At 48.1% G+C, this 19,941-nt stretch overlaps 1 protein-coding gene and 1 long non-coding RNA gene across 2 annotated transcripts in view; both read right to left on the bottom strand.

The window, feature by feature from the left end:
- Window positions 1–4,063: 4,063 nt before the first annotated feature.
- Window positions 4,064–5,448, bottom strand: LOC113029351 (uncharacterized). The gene is made up of 3 exons (XR_003273394.1): window positions 4,652–5,448; window positions 4,319–4,510; window positions 4,064–4,239 (listed from the first exon to the last, which is right to left on the bottom strand). It is a non-coding gene; the product is annotated as an uncharacterized LOC113029351 (long non-coding RNA).
- Window positions 5,449–10,043: 4,595 nt separating this feature from the next.
- The window catches only part of LOC113028834 (5'-AMP-activated protein kinase subunit gamma-2-like), a 21,417-nt gene continuing 11,519 nt past the window's right edge, over window positions 10,044–19,941 (bottom strand). The window contains exons 5-18 of the mRNA XM_026179279.1: window positions 19,588–19,865; window positions 17,805–17,853; window positions 17,036–17,145; window positions 16,795–16,876; window positions 15,150–15,208; window positions 14,127–14,172; window positions 13,992–14,046; window positions 13,573–13,699; window positions 12,898–13,063; window positions 12,787–12,824; window positions 12,560–12,706; window positions 12,155–12,248; window positions 11,490–11,695; window positions 10,044–10,172 (exon numbers count right to left, since the gene is read on the bottom strand). Of these exons, the coding sequence (XP_026035064.1) occupies window positions 10,044–10,172; window positions 11,490–11,695; window positions 12,155–12,248; window positions 12,560–12,706; window positions 12,787–12,824; window positions 12,898–13,063; window positions 13,573–13,699; window positions 13,992–14,046; window positions 14,127–14,172; window positions 15,150–15,208; window positions 16,795–16,876; window positions 17,036–17,145; window positions 17,805–17,853; window positions 19,588–19,865 (1,586 nt within the window). The remainder of the gene's footprint in view (window positions 10,173–11,489; window positions 11,696–12,154; window positions 12,249–12,559; window positions 12,707–12,786; window positions 12,825–12,897; window positions 13,064–13,572; window positions 13,700–13,991; window positions 14,047–14,126; window positions 14,173–15,149; window positions 15,209–16,794; window positions 16,877–17,035; window positions 17,146–17,804; window positions 17,854–19,587; window positions 19,866–19,941) is intronic.

The following is a 19,941-nucleotide window of genomic DNA, read 5'->3' as shown; positions in this document are numbered from 1 at the left end:
GTGGTGGAGGACCTCCACCTGTTTTTCGGGCCTCCGCTTTTTTTCTGTTGGCTATAACGGGTCACATTTGAGCATACAGAGTAAGAAAATATGTACTTGTAATGTGCTCAGATAATTTCAATAAGTGCTTACAGAAAGAAAATTAATGTAGCCTCTAACTGCAATTGATTTACATCGGACAAACAGACCAAGCACTATGGCTCATAATACAATTACACCTTACCTGTTTGGACTATATTTTTATATTTCATTTTTACTTGCTGCCAGGAACGTTTGGGGCCTGTTGGGTTGCACCTGCGCTCACATCACATCACAAAATAAAATGTATGAAATAAAAAATAAAATAACATATGATAAAATAACGTGTTAAATGGGTGGAAATCCCTCGATCAATGTTTAAATTAACACTCACGCATTGACTCTGTCGGCTATGTTTTGCCATGCATGCTCTCTTTCTTTGGCAGCTGAGGCTGTGTTACTTTTTTTCTGCAAAATTTGCATGTTATCGGCATATGCTGCCATCAGAATTTCGGCCTCAAGCGCTGTGAAATACATTGACCGCGCCTTCTTTCCCTCCGTCTCCATGGTGACTCGCTTAATCTGTGCTCCACTAATCAGGGCTTTATGTATCCTCGTGCGCGCGCTTAACTTGGGATTAAAGCAACTCCGCGTTGACTGAACTAATTGTTATCAGCCTTTCTGAAACCGAATATTCCGAGTTGGACAGTTCGGGGTTACTCAACCCTGAGTATCGTTTTTCACTCTGAGTTTTCTAAACCGGCTTCCTGAAATAGGGCCCTGCTCAGCTGGTCACATGACCACACAGCGATGAAGCAGAAACAAACCCCGAGCAGCTCCTCCACAGCAGGAGAGGCGCACAGACACGCCTCCCTGCTGGCTCCGCTCATCCTGCACAGAGCAGCTGGTGGGGAGCACGTTACAAACCCTCTGAGGATCGAGTGGGGGGGCACAGCTTACACAGGTCCCTGCAGCCTCAGTGATACCAACCTGACAACAGCACATCTGCAAACCGGCACTTCCACAGGACTCGAGTGCTGTGTTCCTAATAAAGTGTCACTCTTCAGATAAACGCTGAAAGTGCGTGGTTGATGGTGCGCGCTGTTTTGAACACCATCACACACCTGTGAACGTTCCACTCTCTCAGCACATCCTCAGACTGTTGCATGGCTCTGACTTGTCTGTGAGAGGAACATACAGCACATCATGTCAGCTATCAGAAATCAAACCCATCCAATGGTTCAGCGATATTTGGTGTCTGTGTTCAGAGGGGGACAATGATGGCCTCCATGCATCGACATGATGCTGCAGGGATCTTCTCACAGATTGTAGAACCAGGCTGTGCTGTGAGAAGAAGCTACTCGGAGTGAGGCCGTCTCTCCCTGGTCCACATAGACACCAATCACAAGCTAATACGGTGAAATACTCAGTTACAGAGCTCTAACACATGCTGGGCAGACAGATGCACGTTATACTATAAAACTGCTCAACTCAACTTTATCTAATGTGTCCTTAAAGTGTATATGATTTTTAAACTTGTTAGAGCACGATTACAGGATGTTTAACAAAATCAGTAACATGGTTAATTGTAAAAAGTCTCGAGCAATCATTCGATATTTTCCATCATAACAGGTCCTCTAAAAACACACGTTCAGTTTCAGGCCTCAAACAGCTGCAGTGTTGTGACGTTGGTGGAGTGGAGGGCTGCTCCGAGAAGGTGAAGGTTTACCCGTTTCATCCTCAGTGTTTGGTAGCTTTGGAATGAGCTCATTTTTTATGAACATCAATTATTCAGCAACACAGTTTGTAACTGTTTTATCGTTTAATTTAATCTTCCATGTGTTGCTCCAGAGGTGGGACCAAGTCTCAAGTCTTTATCCTCAAGTCAGAGTCGAGTCCGAATCTTTGAATTTCAAGTCCGTTCAAGTCTTTTTTTTAAACAATGTTGCAGTTATATGTTAAATGTAAATAACAGACCATGTGTTCTTTTTGAAATCTGCGTTTATCTCAACACCTGAGGAACTTGCAGAATATACACAAAGTGATCCTGAAATTGCACCTCAGTAATGTACAGCTCAGCTCAGCTCAGCTGCAAGAAGAGTCACAGAATGAACATTCAATGAAAAACCAGAACTTCCTGTTCAGACGGGAGACTGTACAGAGCAAACAGCCATCGCAGTAAATTTACTGCAGCGTGATTAGCGTGTCCTCTGTGTCGTCTGCTCTCTGTGTGTTTGAGTAACACACACACACACACACACACACACACACACAATGAACAGGAATGTGCACTAACTGTTCTGCATTGCAGTCTGTCAGTCATTTGTAAAATGATGCCACCATAGCTGAACTCGCTCCACTGCAGCTCCACTGCAGCTCTCCATGCAGAGCTGCCAAACTGCGGTGGCCACATGGAGTAGTGCAGGAAGACCCAGAGGTGCTCGGTGCATCAGCAGGATCGACATCCTTCCTCTGCCTCTTACAGGAAGCAGCAGAGTCCTCCATCATCACCAGGAGTCACAGGTTACTCTGACTTTGCAGATGATCTGACCAAACAAATTAACAACAGCAAAGAGCCTTTATTACAATTTTAGACGAAAAACTCCCACTAAATTCAGTCTTTACCTTTAAGGTTTGTGTCACCTGTCTTTATGTCCCGACAGGATCCAGGATCCAAAGCAGCTGCTGTGAGGTCACTGGATCTGAGGGGGCAGTGATCCATTCGGACACGGATAAAGATTCCAAGAATCTTGTGTTCAAAGATGCTTGGAGACTCCTGACCAGGCCATTCAGGAAACAGACGGCGGCTTCAGCTTCTCCATGTGGTGACTGAGGGACATCACGGATCAAAACTATTTTCTCAAATCTGTTGCTTCGCTGAAAGGCTTCCAGACGTCCGGCATCTCCCTCAGCAGCATCCGCTCGGTGCTGTGAACAATAGCTCCTGCTGATCAGATGTTCACACTGGAGAACTGCCTCCACTTGTCTCGGGGCTGAAGTCCACCTGTGATCACAGCAGCAGCTTCAAACACGTCTTTGAATGTTGTGCTTGTGTGCAGCTTAGATAACTTTCAAAGAGAAGGAGATGGTCTCTGACAGCCATCTCTGTGTTTGCCATAGCAGCCGCTACTGCGTCAGATCATCCGAGGTGAAGACGTGCCAGAGCTCTGATCACCATCATCATCATGTTCCTCACCTGCTCAGTGGGGAAGCTCTCCACACGCTGGCAGCATTGTCACGAATCGTTTGTCTGTATCGGTCACATGTAGCTCCAGATTTCTCACAGATTCAGTCACCTGTGTGTGATGCACAGTGATGCCGAGGAAACCCCTCATGACCAGTGTCCACAGCGACTGAAACACGACGTCTCACTCGGCTGAGTTTTTAACAGGTTCTCTGTGTTTGCTGTCAGCTACTGTCAGAAAGTGCTGAAAACTCTTGTTCTGCACAATAGACACGAAAAATAACAGCTTTGTGCTGAGTGTCCATAAGCTGTGATATGGAAGCTGCTGAGGTTCATCTGTGATCCTCTTCAAACTGTCAGTAAATCCATCACAGCCTTAATGCATTAGACTTTAAGTTGTTTCTAAATGGACTCATTCTACATTATAGGCATGCAGACTGTTGGAGCCAGGAATCGAACCACCAACCGTCCGATCAGCAGATGACCTGCTCTACCGCCTGAGCTACAGCCAGGAGGTAGAGCTAAGTCCCAAATAAATATGAACACTTATTAAACACTGTTCTCAAAGCTGTGCATGCAGCTCTAACAAGCAATGATCAGCAGCCCTGTTAACAACAACTGACTTTGGCAAATAAACGACAGCTAATGAAATAATAACAGAGTTGTTGTGATTGACAGGAGAAAGAGCCCGTTAAGCTCGCTCCATCTCTGAGTCTGTGTCGTGCATATTGCACTTGGTTTTTTGTTGACTACTTCATAGTTTATGTACCTGAAAGAAATTTTTGTCCTGACCGTTTGTTTGTTTTGTGTTATTTTAAAAAAAAATCTGGTTCATCTGATTGGCTGTGATACAGAATGAATAAGAATGAATGAAATGAACTCGTCAGTGTTCTGTACAGCTGTGTCGTTGTCACGCAGCGCAGATCATGTTTGAGGAACAGGGAGAGCGAGTTTCCTCTCTGCCACCTTCAGAGGTCAGTCGTTTGCACATTATTACCTGACTGCGTGGTTAGATCTGATACTGATCGGAAACACACCTGAAATCCAAAATAAATTCAGATGTATTTACAGAGTAGGAGGACTTGGGTGCAATGTCTGGATTACAGTAACACGTACCAGGATGTCCTTCACTCACTGGGGGAGGACGGCCTGATGTCATTCATATCTTTGGCGTCTGCTGGACTCCGAGCAGGTCTGGACCGCATGTTGGAGGACGGACTAACGATCCCACCAGGACAGGAGGAGGCGTCACTGCTGAACAGCTCTGCTGTGTGGGACGAGCAGCTGGACGAGGACAACTCAGGTTCCCTATAATCCCCAAAGTATTTTAGCACATCTGGAGATGCTCCTGGTGGTTTTATACACTCTTGGTTTTCAGTTAGCACTGATCTAAATTACTGTTAGAATAAAATGAAAACGAAGGTTGTATTTAACGTAAAGAACGCTTACACATCTCTCCACCTGTTCTAGATGAATAGTCTGTGTTTGTGGCACTGACTGGGAGAGAGCTCTGCTGCACACAGCACAGCCCACAGGATGAGGAAGCTGGAGGGGCTGCAGAGAACGATGGAGCCTCTGGAACAATCTGAGTCACGTGACCTGGGTAACAGGCGTCAAACCAACAGTGACACCTAACATGGACCAAAATACTGCAGTAAATACTGCAGTAAATACTGCATTACTTTGCTAAAACATTCAGATTACAGTTAGACAAAGCTTAGCTTCTCTCAGTGTTCGATGCTACACAGCGTTTAACCAAAACATGTGGAACTATTAACAACTACACAGAGTACGGTAACAATGCAGTGTTGATGTGACCAGTACTTTACTTGGTAATCAGCTGCCATTCTTTGGGCTCCTGGAACTGAAGTCACTGAATCCAGCAACACTTACAGATTTCCTTTGAATCAACTGTAAAACAGAGATGTTGTAACCTTCAGGCAGGACTGATGGGGGAGCTGGAGTGGATCTAAGCTTTAGTCTGGATCCACAGTGTTCACCTTACAGGATTACGGTGGAACGAAAACATGCAGTCAATCCTGTATGATCTTATACTTCAGGATACAGTGGAATGATGATCCTGCTGAACAGTTCTTGTTATTTTCATCAAGCAGCGACAAACATCAGCTAATGTTTACCAACATCTTTACTCCTTTAGTTTCCACATCAGAGAGAACCTCGCGTAAGGACGCCAACATGGCTAACTGCTGCACCCATCATGGTTCTGAACCAGGGGTGGGCAATTTCAGGCCCAAGGGTCGGTGTTCTGCAGGTTTTAGATCTCATCTCGGGTCAACACACTTGAATCACATGATTCGTTCGTTGCCAGGCCTCTGGAGAACTTCAGGACATGGGGAGGAGCTAATTTAGCCATTTAAATCAGCTGTGTTGGTTCAAGGACATCTAAAACCTGCAGGGACACCGGCCCTCGAGGCCTGGAGTTGCCCACCCCTGTTCTAAACTCTGTAAGTGTTCAGGTGCTCTCACAGAACCAGAGATCTCCTTACAGTTGTGGTCAAACTTTTATTTTGAAAGGTCTGTTTTCATCAGGAAGGATGTGAACATGGATTGTCCAGTCATCCCTGGAGCACGTGCAGGACACCAGCCTGTTTCCATCTGTGATGTTTGAAGCTGTTTATGATCAAAATAAAAACCAGTCTGTACGAGAATGTTTTAAATTAATATCTAAGGACGCTTCGAGGTGCTCTGCATGTAAAATACTGTATATACGGTATATACACAGTACTACAGGTATATACAGCTGATACTATATAGTACCTGATACTTTGAGCTCCTGCAAGAAATCTTGCAAACATGTAAGATCCTCGTCTCAGTGCCCACACGTCTCTTTGACTGTGGTTGGCAGCTCATCAGAACAAAGTCAGCGTCTGTAACGTAGATTATACTGTTCAGTCTAAGCTTTACATGCTAACAGGAAACTACAGATCAGACTGCAGCTGATTGGTTAATGTCACGGCCTTTTATGTTCCAAACACCAACAAAGTCCCAGAAAAGGCCGTGGGTGGCAACAGGAGGTTTGTTTTAGAGCGCACGTCTGACTCCATTGTTTAAAAATCATATGCCGTTTATTTCGTGCAAAATTATAAACAAAAATCAACCAAATAACTTCTTACAACTTAAAATTAAACGAAAGTTACCTTAATTTGCTTTAACAACTTCAAAAGTGGTCAAAAAAATCATTTTCTAACCCTCCCGTCCTCCCATCAGACATTTGGCAAACAAAAAACCATCCTCACCACACCCCTCCAGGTGCTCTTAATCCCCTGATTAATGGGCGGGTCCATGAGCCAATGAACCAATCACTTTCCAAAACCTTTTCCAATAAAAGGAATTACAAAGTTACGTAACAAAACTAGGTCAGCATATTCTTACAACTTTAAAGAAAAAACAAAAATGGATACAAATTACGTTTTATAAACATTCAACAAAAACACAACATTTAATATTTACTTTGAAGACGTTCCCAGGAACAAGCTCCAGGATTTAGGATCACCAGGATCACACAGACCCACTCAGTCCGCACAGACCCACTCAGACCCACACACTCCCACACAGACCCACACAAACCCACTCAGTCCACACAGACCCACTCAGACCCAAACAGACCCACTCAGACCCACACACTCCCACACAGACCCACACAAACCCACTCAGTCCACACAGACCCACTCAGTCCGCACAGACCCACTCAGACCCACACACTCCCACACAGACCTACACAAACCCACTCAGTCCGCACAGACCCACTCAGACCCACACACTCCCACACAGACCCACACAAACCCACTCAGTCCACACAGACCCACTCAGACCCACTCAGACCCAAACAGACCTACTCAGACCCACACAGACCTACACTGTGTGGATTTTCCTACGGTAATGACATCTCATCATCGGTCTCATCAGAGGACAGCGTTCCTTTGCATGTGTCGACTGCAAGCACCTGCAGAGGCATCACTTCATTACGTGGTAACACATCTGCTTTGCTGTGAGTGTGCAGGTGGAGTGGGTGTGTCTCTGAAGAAAGCATGAACAGCATCAGCTGCACAGTCATGCTGCAGTGCGAGCAGCAGGAAGGCCTACACACAAACTAACAACAACCCTCACACAGCCGTCCTCCACGAGGTTTCTAATGTCAGTTAAAAGCCAGTAAGCAGAGTGGACTTGTGTGTGCCTCCGGTTAAACGTGTCTGCTGATTCTACAAACGTCCCTCTGCACAGTCACCGTGGTCTGTAAGAGCTCCTCACAGCTGTGTGGGAGTGTGAGCGCTGTGACCTCGCTGCCTGATGTTAAACATCTGTTTTTGCCACCACTGAAGTCTGATTTGAAATATCCTGGAAATGACCCACGAGTTTAAAATAATGCAGTTTGGCATCAAATGAGAGTGATTGTCATCCGTCCTGATTAGCACAGTTTAATTCAGACACAGAGAAATTTTCTTTGCTCCAAATCATTTTATTTGGGGCCAAATAAAATTAATGTGTTTTTGCAGTGAACTCGGTTTTTATTCTTCAAACTCTTTGAAACCAACAGTTGTAATATTTTCATATTCCAGGTATTCCTCATAAAACACGTTTGTGACATGAGGCCATTTGCATTTTTATTTATTTTTTAACTCATTTTGAGAAATTGCAGTTTTTGCGTCACCACTCTTCCACATAATCATAAGACATTTGTCTCATTTGGGTGAAGATGACATATTCTTAAACGTGCTCTGCAGCCACTGCAGGAGCTGGCTCCTCCCTCTGACAGGCACACGTTGTTCAGCCTCTGTAACACAATCACACAGCTCCCACACGCAGCAGAAAGCTGCCATGTGGTCTGTTTTCAGTCGGTAGGCTCTGGTCCTCTTGGCATCAAAGAAACAGGGAATATCTTCAAATCTTTGAATTGACATAGTGGCCTTGTACAAACACACTGACTGGGACATCCCAGTCCTTCTCACTTCCTGCGAGAACAGTCAATCCAAAGAAGGCCATGAGCTCATGTTTGGTTACATTTTTCCACTCTTTTCTCATCTGTGGCTGCTCTTCATGCCTCCATGTTTGTGCATGTCAGCACCTCACAGTGCTAAAGCCAGGTGCAGGCCCTGGCCGACCACTTGGTGTTTGAGCCTGGCTGGGAGGTAACTCTGAGACACGCCCCCTCCTTCCTTCCATATTGACTTATTCAGACGGACTTATGCATTTGTTTGGCTGCCTGCTCTGGACATAATGACAAACATGCTGATAATACAAAGGAATAAATACTGTATGATGGCTCTATAATGTAAGACGAACACTGATGGATCATCTGTGCAGGAAAAATGAGCTGAATCATCAGTGAGGCTCTGATACAAAGGTTTTTTACCCATGTGATGAGGGACGTATCCTGCCTAGAGCCTGCGACACACACAGGTGTGTAACACTTCCTGTTTACCTCCTTTTTAAGTAAGTAAGTAAAATTTTATTTATATAGCACATTTCTAGATAGAGATCACAAAGTGCTTTACAAGATATAACAGATTAAAAAGACAAGATACAAACAAAGTTAGCAAAAAGCAGTTTTAAAAAGATGTGTTTTTAGCTGTTTTTTAAAAGTAATCAATGAATCAGCGGATCGTAAGTCCTGAGGAAGAGAATTCCACAGTCTGGCGGCCACAGTAGCAAAAGCTCTATCACCCCTAGTTTTCAGTCTCGTATACTGAATGACAAGTAGGCCCTGACTACTCGACCTCAGAGACCTACTAGGGGCATAGGGCTGCAAAAGTTCAATAATATATGGTGGTGCTTGTTGTTGAAGAGCCTTAAAAGTTAAAACCAAAATCTTAAAATGGACTCTAAATTCGACAGGAAGCCAATGTAACTGCATAAGCAACGGTGTTATATGTGAATATTTAGAAGCTTTCGTCAAACGTCTTGCTGCAGCATTCTGAACGATCTGCAGACGCTCCAAGGAACCTTTGTTTAGACAAGTAAACAGGGAATTGCAATAGTCCAGTCGTGATGAGATAAAAGCATGAATAACAATCTCCAGTTCGGTATAGGATAGTTACAGGTATTATTGTGTATTTTAAGTTGATGGTTTGTTGGCGTCACAGTTTGGGTGGTAATGTCCTCACCGACTGTCCCATAGATGGGACCTGATGTCATAAGACTTCATTTTACAGTTTTAAAATCTTTACTGTCATCTCGTCTGTTGATGATGAAGTCGCTGTAATCTGCACGGAGGGGGCAGATCCACCTCCAGAGGGTGGAGCTGGTGGGGCTGTTTGTGGATGAACCTGCGGTGAGTTTGTGGGGGACAGATTAGCATTAGCAAGTAAACGAGCTGCAGTGATTATTATTAGGACAGGTTTGTTTAAAAAGCCCACGTCAGCCGACACGTGTGATGGAAGAACGACTCTTCAGCACATCACTGATGAGCTGCACGACGGACATCTGCATCACCGATTTCATGAAGCCAGCTGTTCGTCTTCGTGCCGCAGCATAGAAACACTAACATCATGACCTCAGCAACAGTGGACATCGATGTCATTGTGGCTGTTGCCATGGTTACTTTCAGGTGCGCTGTGTTGACATTTAGCTCGATTCCTCCTCGAGTTCAGCGCTCGGGCCTTTCTCCTCGGCTGTGACGTCTAGACTGTGTTTTAGATCATGTGTGTGTCGTGACGGCGTCGCTCTTAGAAACAGATGGCAGTGGATTCCTCCGCTTTAGGTTTGAGCCGTTAGCTTCCAGAGTGCGTTGCTACTACACTTAATAAGGCGTCACACAGTCTTTGACACCTGGCTGGATAGAGAGGATCCTGGGATCAGGCCCACTGTGGACGCCGCTGAGTTTTCAGGGCGCGCCCTGATGAAGCCTGCACTTCATTTGCATGATGAAGAAGGTTGGAGTGGGTACAGGTGTGCCTGGTCTCAATCCACAGGGACTGAGACCAGGCACACCTGTACCCACCTGAGCCTGAATCTAATGACGAGGGCGAAGCTCAGCAGGAAGCAGCAGAGAAGAAAAGAAGACTCGAGCACAGCAAAACATCAGGACGCTTTATTCATCGTGTGAACAGCAGCACGCCGACGCTCTGACAGAAGCTCTCTGACACACGATGTCAGCGAACACATCACAGCTGGGACAACCTGCTCTGTAACTACATTTCCCAGAGTCCCTGGGGATAGAGTATTTATATACAAGGTTCACGTGTCTGGTGGTGCACACTGCGTGTTAGCGCCACCTGCAGCCCGCCCCGCTCACCACAGAAACTATGATTACATTAACAATAAAACTCATCTTTGTTCAGATTTACACAAAATAATAAAACAGACGCACTCGTACAATCACCTCAGGTACACAGGTGAGCTCTTCCACTCACCTGTGGCACAACCAGTCATCGATAAAACTCTCCACCAATCAGAGACCGTGGTCAGGATTCAAAGGCACCACGACAGCGCGATGGGCCCGCCCCTTCATGACATAACAGAGGGCGGGTTTTGTTTACAGAATAAACGAGTATTGTTTTTTTTTACCTGTTGGGAATCAGTGAGCCAATCGGATCGCTCGGGATCTGTGGTGCCTGCAGCAGGTGCAGCGCTGCTGTCGCTCATGTTGCCACGGTAATGATGCGATTGTCGATGAAACACGTGACAGTTTGTCACCATTAAAGTTTGAGGATTAAATAAAGAGACCACCAGAGATCCCTGATTGGCTCTAGCATACATCAATCACCCACAGGCCCCGCCCACCCTCAGAAGACTTGTCCAATCATACGCCTGCACTGTGCATCCCACCCCTTCTTCTTCTACGGTGGTCGGCTCGAGAGGAGCGCGGCGAGCCGTGACGACAGTCCAGAGGAGCCGGGCGATGATGTCACACTGCCTCCCCGTCCCCGCCTCCTTCTGGCATTGCCTCCTCCTCTCTCACTCCTTCATCTGGCTGTTCCTCCACCCCGCCTTTCTCTTCACCTCCCCCCTCATTACCATTGCCCTCCTCTTCCTCACACCCTCCCGCCTCTCTGTCCTCCTCCTCAGCCTCCATCTCTGTTTCTCCTCCCTCTCTCTCGTCTGTTGCCCCTCCCCCTCTGTCTCCCTCCGTCTCCTCATCATTGTTTCTGTCTGCCTTCTCTTTGGTCTCCTCCTCAGCCTCCACCTCTGTTGTCCCTCCATCTTCCTCTCCCTCTGTCACCTCCTCCCTCTCCTCTTTCTCTCCTTCTGTTTCCTCATCTTTATCCTCTCCCCCCTCCTCTCTCTCCTCGTTTTCCTCCTCCTCTCTCTCTCTGTCTGTCTCTGCAGCATCGGTCTCTCCTCCTGTTTCGGGGTCCCCGGCCTCCTGCTCCTCCTCCTCCTCCTGCTGATTTGACTCGGGTTTACTTTCTGTTTCTGGATTTGTTCCAGGCTCTGATCCCAGGTCCTGGTTCTGCTCTTGGTTTCGGTCCTGCTCCGGTCCCGCTGAGTCCAGAGCTGTCAGCTGAGGGGGGAGAGACTCCTTCCTCCCCAGACCTGCAGACAGAGACAGAGGGTGAGGTGAGGCGAGCCGGGTCTGAGGCGCCGCTCGATGTTTTCTGCTCTTCCTCCAAACCATCATCGTGTCTTTAGGTGATGTTTGTATCATATCGGTCTCATAGACTCCAGTTTGTTCATGGAAATGTTTCTAACTGACATCTTATTCAGTGTTTCATTTTTCTATGCAACTGTCCACGGCTGTAACCCACGCGTGGGACTAATAAAGGTTATCTTATCTCAAGTGGAGAGTCCTCTTCACACACTGAGGTTAGTGATGGAGTTCCACAGGGTTCAGTGCTAGGACCAATTCTGTTTACATTATACATGCTTCCCTTAGGCAGCATCATTAGAAGACATAGCATACATTTACACTGCTATGCAGATGACACCCAGCTCTATCTGTGCATTTACAGAGCCTGTGTGTGTGTGTGTGTGTGTGTGTGTGTGTGTGTGTACCTGCAGGGGTTAAGACCAGCGCCTGCAGGATGTCAGACAGAGAGACAATACCGACAATGCGAGACTCTTCATCGACGACCACCAGCCGGTGAACCTGCACACACACACACACACATTTAAAAAGTGTGTGATGATGATGAGCAAGGACAGATTTTCACACCGATTGTTTGAAAACACATGAAACAATACGTTTGCCTTTTATTTTGAGGATAACGACACAGCAGAAGCGACAGAGCTCATTGGCTCGAGAACAGTGACTCGTGGTCAGACTCCCCGCTGACCTGAATCTGACCTGTGCTCAGGCTGCAGCACCTGTACAGAAACCTGCACGGATGCTTTCAGCTGGGCTGGATCTACTGATCAGCCGGTCGGTGGTTCGATCCCGTGTGTGTGTGCGTGCGTCACCTCGGCCTTCACGATGCGGTCCACGATGGTCTCCAGCGTCTCCAGCTTGTTGCACTTCATCACTCCCTCGAAGTACTGGGAGCGGTGCCTCAGCGCCTGAGTCACCGTCACGTCCAGGTTGTTGTAGGTTTTCTCTGCTGCCAGGTTCTGTGGACACGTGACATCATGTTGCTGCTGTCACATGACCCGTCGCTCACACACACACACACACACACTGGTGTACTCACAATGACGTCAAACTTGGAGTAGATGTCCACCACTTTACCTGCAGACACAGACAGAGTGACATCACTGTAACGTCCTCGCTCTGAGCAGCCTGTGGAAGTATGGTATGTTACCGTGGTGATCAACGACGGGGAGGGCGGAGACGCGGCGGTGCGTGAACACGGAGAGCGCGGTGATGAGTGGCGTGTCGGGGTGGATGTAGGCGATGTTGGTGTACGTCCCCACGCTGAGCTCCTCCAGAGTCTGCTTCATGAAGGCCGGCATGGGCATCTCACACACCTGACACACACACACACACACGCAAGGACACACAAACACACAGCTTCAGTCCTGCACAGTGTAATGAGCAGCCTTTCCAGCAGGGGGTGCAATACACACGTGAGCACTGACAGGAGACCTGCAGACGTGTTCTCAGCCTGAGTCAGTCCAAGTACACACACACACACACACACACACACACACACACACACACAGAGACACACACACACACAGAGACACACACACACACACAGACTCACACACACACACACACACACACAGAGACACACACACACAGACACACACACACACACACACACACGCACACGCATGGACACACAAACACACACACACAGAGACACACACACACACATACACAGAGACACACACACACAGACTCACACACACACACATACACAGAGACACACACACACAGACACACACACACACACACACACACACACACACACAGAGACACACACACACACACACACACACACACACATACACAGAGACACACACAGACTCACAAACAGCTGCAGGAACTTGAGGATCCTCTTGTGCGTCAGGATGTAGAGGGCGTTCCCGCTGACCGGGTCGATGACGGGCAGACGGTGGATCTTGTTCTTGATGAGCGAGTGCACGGCCTCGAACACGCTGCGAGGACACACACGAGTCACACGCTGCTCCTCCTCCTCTCGTCCTACTGTAAGTTCCCTTCCCTCTTCTCCTTTCCTTTCATGTTCCCTTTCTCTCCTACCATTTCTGTGCCTTATTTCCTTCCCTTGCCTCCTCTTGTGCCCCCTCCCTCGTCTCCTTCAGTCTATTCTGGGCTCATCATTAATTATTCAGTCTGAGCTCTGTACCAGGATACTTCACACACACACACACGCTCGTGTTTCTGTCACTTCAGAGGACTTGCACTCTGGCTGTCCTCTTTGTCAGGTACCTGGCATCAGGTGAGATGTGGACCAGAGGTTTGAAGGTCTCCTGCAGGTAGAGCTCTGTGGGCGTGGCACAGGTGTTATTATTAGATCGGCCCGTCACGCTACAGCTCACAAAGAAGAACACAAAGAGCTCGTACCTCTCCACGTCTCGATTTTGTGCTCCTCCAGCTCGTAGATCTGCACCTGTGGACACAGACGGGCGTTAGAGTCGCACCTGGATGCCTCAGAGAGGAGAGTGTGCTCAGACATGGACGGAGGTGCGAGTGGGTGTCGGGTTTCAGGCGAGTTCACTGAGCTTAAACCAATAAACTCAGGTCTGCGTTTCTCAGGACAACTGAGCAAAACTGCAACTACAGCGGGGGCGGGGGGACTGGATTCAGTGTCCCATGAATCCAGTCCGTGTGTGTGTGTGCGTGTGTGTGTGTGTGTGTGTGTGCGTGTGTGTGTGCGTGTGTGTGCGAGTTTGCGTGTGTGTGTGTGTGTGTGTGTGTGCGTGTGTGTGCGTGTGTGTGTGTGTGTGTGTGTGTGTGTGTGTGCGCGTGTGTGTCTGTGTGTGTGTGTGCGTGTGTGCGCGTTTATGTGCGTGTGTGTGTGTGTGTGTGTGCGCGCGTTTATGTGTGTGTGTGTGCGTGTGTGTGTGCGTGTGTGTGTGCGTGTGTGAGTTTGCGTGTGTGTGTGCGTGTGTGTGCGAGTTTGCGTGTGTGTGTGTGTGCGTGTGTGTGCGAGTTTGCGTGTGTGTGTGTGTGTGTGTGTGTGCGTGTGTGTGTGTGCGTGTGTGTGTGTGTGTGTGTGTGTGCGTGTGTGTGTGTGCGCGTTTATGTGTGTGTGTGTGTGTGTGTGTGTGTGTGTGTGTGTGTGTGTGTGTGTGTGTGTGCGTGTGTGGGGGCGTTGGGGTAATCATTGCACATTCAGTGACTTGTATAAAGAAATGCTGATCCTCGCCCCTCCTGCGATCAGGCTGGGATGAAGCTCACAGGAAGAGCCTGAACGTGCTCGCAGCTCTGAGAACGACAGAAGAACCTGCACAGGTTCAACCGTGAGCTCAGACCTGCTGGCTGTAGGCGAGATCGCTCCGTCCATCTGAGAGACGTCAGCAGGAAATCACAGAGCTGCACGTGTGACTGAGTGTGTGTGTGTGTGTGAGTGTGTGTGTGTGTTACCATGGGGGACTTGTAGTATCTGGTGAGGATGTTGATGAAGTCAGTGATGGTCAACATTCCTGAAACAGAGATCCACGAATCAACTCCAGCAGGGAACAAGGTTGGCATGCCCAGGGGCTGGGATACATTTGTGTGGTTGTAGTGTCAGGATTACAGTTAGGTTATGGTTCGGCTCAGAGTGAGGGACAATAATTAGATGTCCCCACTAAGATATGAAAACGAGTGTGTGTGTGTGGGTAGGGCTGCCACAGACGATTATTTTGATAGTCGACTAATCAGCTCATCATCCACTGGACGTAAAACTACAGCTTATCGCACCAGCAGCATCTGCTCTTATATAACTATCATTAGCTTACAGCTTTAAGTGTTTAAGGTGCTAACTAAAAATAAAGACAAGATGATAGTTTATTAAATTTTAATGAAATTTGCAGATTGTTTCGGTGAAGTTTAATAAACTCCTTGCTATCTAAACTATAACAGGACACCGGAGTATATTCTGGAGCATCTCACACTTCTGATGATCAGCTGTCTGCTTGACGTTTATTCAGCTGTGTAAAAACTATAACTTTAATCTCAGCCAAACCGATTTACTCAGGAACAAATAAAATACTAAAAAAAAAAAAGCCAAACAATAACATTTTAAGTTATCTAAGTGACTCATATATCATGTTTACCTGAGTAATGAAAGACGGCGGTGGGTTTGAAAACGATCTGCGGGGAGTCCGGTGTTCTCACGGCTCTAGTGAGCCTAGCCCCCGGCTAGCTATCGAGCTAGTGGGTAACAGACGTCTCCGAAAACGTTGGAGCGCTTTTGAAAATATGTGGTGTCCTGATAAACTGAGCAGATATTTGAGGTTTACACAGCTACATTCAAGCCTGAAAATATGTTAAACGTTTATTTTGTGACCCAGAAAGAATAATAAGAGTAACATTAAAACTAACTAGCTGCCGCCATTGTTGGAAACTGAGCTGGGCTGCGCTATGAATTCTGGGACACAGCTGCTGCTTCTTCTTCGGGGTTTAACGGCAGCTGGCATCCTTGTACATGCAGTGCTGCCATCTTCTGTTTCAGTCCGTTATTACACTCTTAAATCCTGCTACTCATTCCTGCGTCCTTTGTGATCTTACAAAGCTTCAAACGACGCGTCGACTACGATTTAATAGTCGACTAATCGTAGCAACCCTATGTGTGGGTGTGACTTTCTCTGATACACAAGCAGCCTGATTTCCTCTGAAGGTAACCAGGTAACCACAGGTGAGTCAGGTGACTCCACCTGCCGATGAGTGTCACGCTGTCGCTCACACACCGGCTCTGCCATCTCGGCCTCCGCCCACTGGTTGCCAGTCCTGAGTGAGCACCTCCGACTGGGGGCGGAGCTTGTCCACAGGTGAGGAAATTATTGACCAGCATGAATGGTTTCACGAATTACTGCTGAAAGCGTGGATGCACTTCCTGTCTCGAGCGCACGTGCAGGATGTGACCTCAGGTATGATCAGGTGATTAATTCAGTTCATTACTCAGGTTTTATCCACGTACAGGAAGTGAGGTCACTGAGCTGACCGTTTTCTGGGTCCATCCAAAGATTATTATTTTCACAAAGAAGCTTTTATTTTGAAAGGTGGTGTGTCTTGCTGTGAATCTTACCCACAAAGCTTTGCTTCTTGCTCTCCCACAGCGGAGCGGCTCGCACGCCGTTGGCCACCAGAGCGAAGAACGCCTTCTTCACCTGAAACAGCAGGGAGACAGACCGGACCGATAATCAGCGACGGTCTAATAACCAATAATCAGTCACTGATGGCCGTGTGGGCGTGTCTCTGCTCACACACACACTGATTAAAGTTTTCAGTGGCGACGGAGGCTGTGGCGTGCCGCCCCGGCGTCTCACCTGCAGCGTGGTGTCGAACACCACCAGCTTGGAGCTTGTGGGGATGATGTCGTAGCACTTGTGGCACTTCATGAAGCGCATGTAGATGTCTCTCTCCGACGCCTCGGACGCTGCAGAGACACAGATCTGAGGTCAGCACCTCTGTACACCCCAGATATCCACAGTCTTACATCACTTCCTGCTGAGTCACAGAGAGAAAGTGACTTGCTCGCCCTTCAGATTATCATAACAGCATTAACAGAAAAAACCTCAGTGTGTGTGCGCCACACGACAGTAATCTCCATGAGCTGGTTGCCACGGTGATTTCAACACACTGATCAGCTGAGCTGGTCTCTAAAGCCGTCTGTTGCCCTGACAACAGAACAGCTGACGGCTGGTTGCCCTGCCAGCTGCAGGATGATGACGTCAGACGCTTTTAGCCTCTGGGTGAAACCCGAGGCTTTTGACTGGACGTCACCGGTTCACAGGTCCCTCTGCTGGAGGATGATTTTCAGTGTTACCTGAATGTTTCTGCCACGTTTAATCCCTCCTCATCTTTACATCATTACATGTAACTTATATCTTTAACAAGCTGCAGCTCTGTGAGCGTCTCCTCCTGCCAATCACGTCGGAGCGAGTCACGCTGCAGCCCAGTCGCCAGGGACGGGCCGCTCCAGCTGTTTGTAACATCTGTAAAAGGACGGCTGTCCTTCATCGATGCTGATCATCAGGCAGCACACAGACTCGTGACAGGCTGATACGGACAGCTCGCCTCAGCTCAGGGTCTTACCGGCATCATCGGGGTCCGGCTGCTCCGACATGGTGTCTGCAACCTCCACCTGCAGACAAGGACACGGCACAGGTGTTCATCTGCCCGCCCATCTTTGCTCCGTGTGCAGGTTTACTGCCAACATCACACCTGACACACACACACACACTGTGCAGAGAAACACTCCAATATTTATACTTCCAGGAGAAATTTCATGGTTCAAAGACGGCATGTTTCTGTGGCTGTTCAGTGTGAAGATCCACACAGTCCACTCAGAAAATGCCCACACAAGTAACACGCACTCCAACCCACTGTGACCCCTGATCATCGCCCACTCTGACCCTGATCATCACCCACTCTGACGCTGATTAACCATTTAATCAGTTTCACAAATTAACATTAAACTAGGGTTAAACTCCTTCTACTGCTGATACAACCCTTCAGGTAAAATCTGCCTCCTGCTGGTGGAAGTATGAGCTACAGTCTGCAGAGGGTGACTCCAGCCTGTACCTTTAACAGGGCAGCTGCTGATTGGATTGTTTTCTAACATGACGTCAATGCCCACCTGCATCTGCCAGGTGAATGCTACCTGCAGCAGCTGTGAGCGTGTTTAATGAAGGAGGGCAGCTGGTGTGGGAGTGGGTGTGGGGGCCTGCGCTGTCACGGGGCATCTTCCGGTGAGCACGCGGTCACGCCTCCGTGTCATTAAGCGTGGTGTGGCGGCAGCCGATCGCCGGGGTCACGTGTCCCCGTCGCCGCGGTGGAGTGTCAGCGGCCCAGGTGTGACGGACATGAAACGGCGGCGCTTTCGCGTCAACACCGCTGATTCCTGAACGCGCTTCTGCTGCGGAGAAATCAGTGCTAACGACAGTGACGTTAGCGCGTACCCGACAGCCGCCGCTCATCAAACCGTCTGTCCTCCTCCTCCGCTCCGGTCCGCCTCGGGGTTCGTATCCGGGGATCAGCGGGACACTCACGGCTTCATCCCGTGTGCGCCCCGGAGAACCTGCTGTGCCGGTAAACGTCCGTCTTCAGTCGGCTTCAGGTTGAAACAGCAGCCGCGACCACCGGAGCCGCAGCCGCTAACAAGCTCGCGGAGCTAACAGGTGGCACTTCCGGTGCGACATTTCACAACAAAAGCATAGGAGAAAAAAAGCGCGTTTTTAGACTATATTAGTTTATTTTTTTGTTAACTTATAATAAATAATAATCAGAAAAAGAACCGAAAGTGAAAGACTGGAAACTTTCATTTATCTTACCAAAACGTTTCAGCACCGCCAGGATGTTTTTGGTTTTCTTTATAAAGCATTTTAGTTTTATAACTTAATTAAAATGGAACCAGCTCTGTTTTCTATAGTCACTGTTGTCCTGTACCTGAATTTTTCTGTTATAAATATATTTAATTTCAAACACAGATGACAAATGCAGAGCTCCAGCTTGTCCCATTAAAATTCACCTGTTTTTAAAACACCAGCTGGTTGAGTTTATTTTGAAAGTACAACTTCCTGTTCCTGCCTAATTATCTGTGTGAACTTGACGCGAACTTGCGTGCGCCTCAGCATCCCCGCGCTGGGTTGACGGAAACAGCCGATGAGAGCCGGAGATAACCGGAAACAGCCGATGAGAGCCGGAGATGACCGGAAACGGCCGATGAGAGCCGGAGCTCAGGGTTTTGGAGCGTTTCCTCTGGTTTTCTTTGATTTCTGATTAAACGTGTTTCGTTTTTAAAATAATAAATGTAAATAAATAAAAGGTGAGACACCATCCAGCAAACATAGAGGATCAATAAACGCTCCGCACTCACCAGCGTCCCAACAGGGGGAGCAGGAGGAGGAGATGCCACAGGAGGCGGGGCCGGTGGAGGCTTCTGACAGCAGGAGGAGGAGGAAAGGGAGGTGAAGGAGGCGGAGGAGAACGTAGAGACTCGCTGGCCGGTGTCGGGGGGCGAGGAGAAGGAGCGCAGCCTCCTGGTCTCCGGACGCCTCGGCTCCGTCAGGTACGTCTCCAGATGGAAAACACTCGCCTCCTCCTGACGAGAGACCGGAGGAGCAGAAGGGGGAGGAGGGGAGGACAGACTGTGGGCTGGAAGGAGAGGAAGGAGGATGAGGAGAAGTGAAAGGAGAAAAAATCAGAAAGAATTAATTATAAAGAAAAGAGG

The sequence above is a fragment of the Astatotilapia calliptera genome, chromosome 9, assembly GCF_900246225.1.
Source record: "Astatotilapia calliptera chromosome 9, fAstCal1.2, whole genome shotgun sequence".
Classification (NCBI taxonomy): Eukaryota; Metazoa; Chordata; class Actinopteri; order Cichliformes; family Cichlidae; genus Astatotilapia; species Astatotilapia calliptera.
Note: the sequence above shows the minus strand (reverse complement) of the source record. Positions and strands in the feature narration are given on the sequence as shown.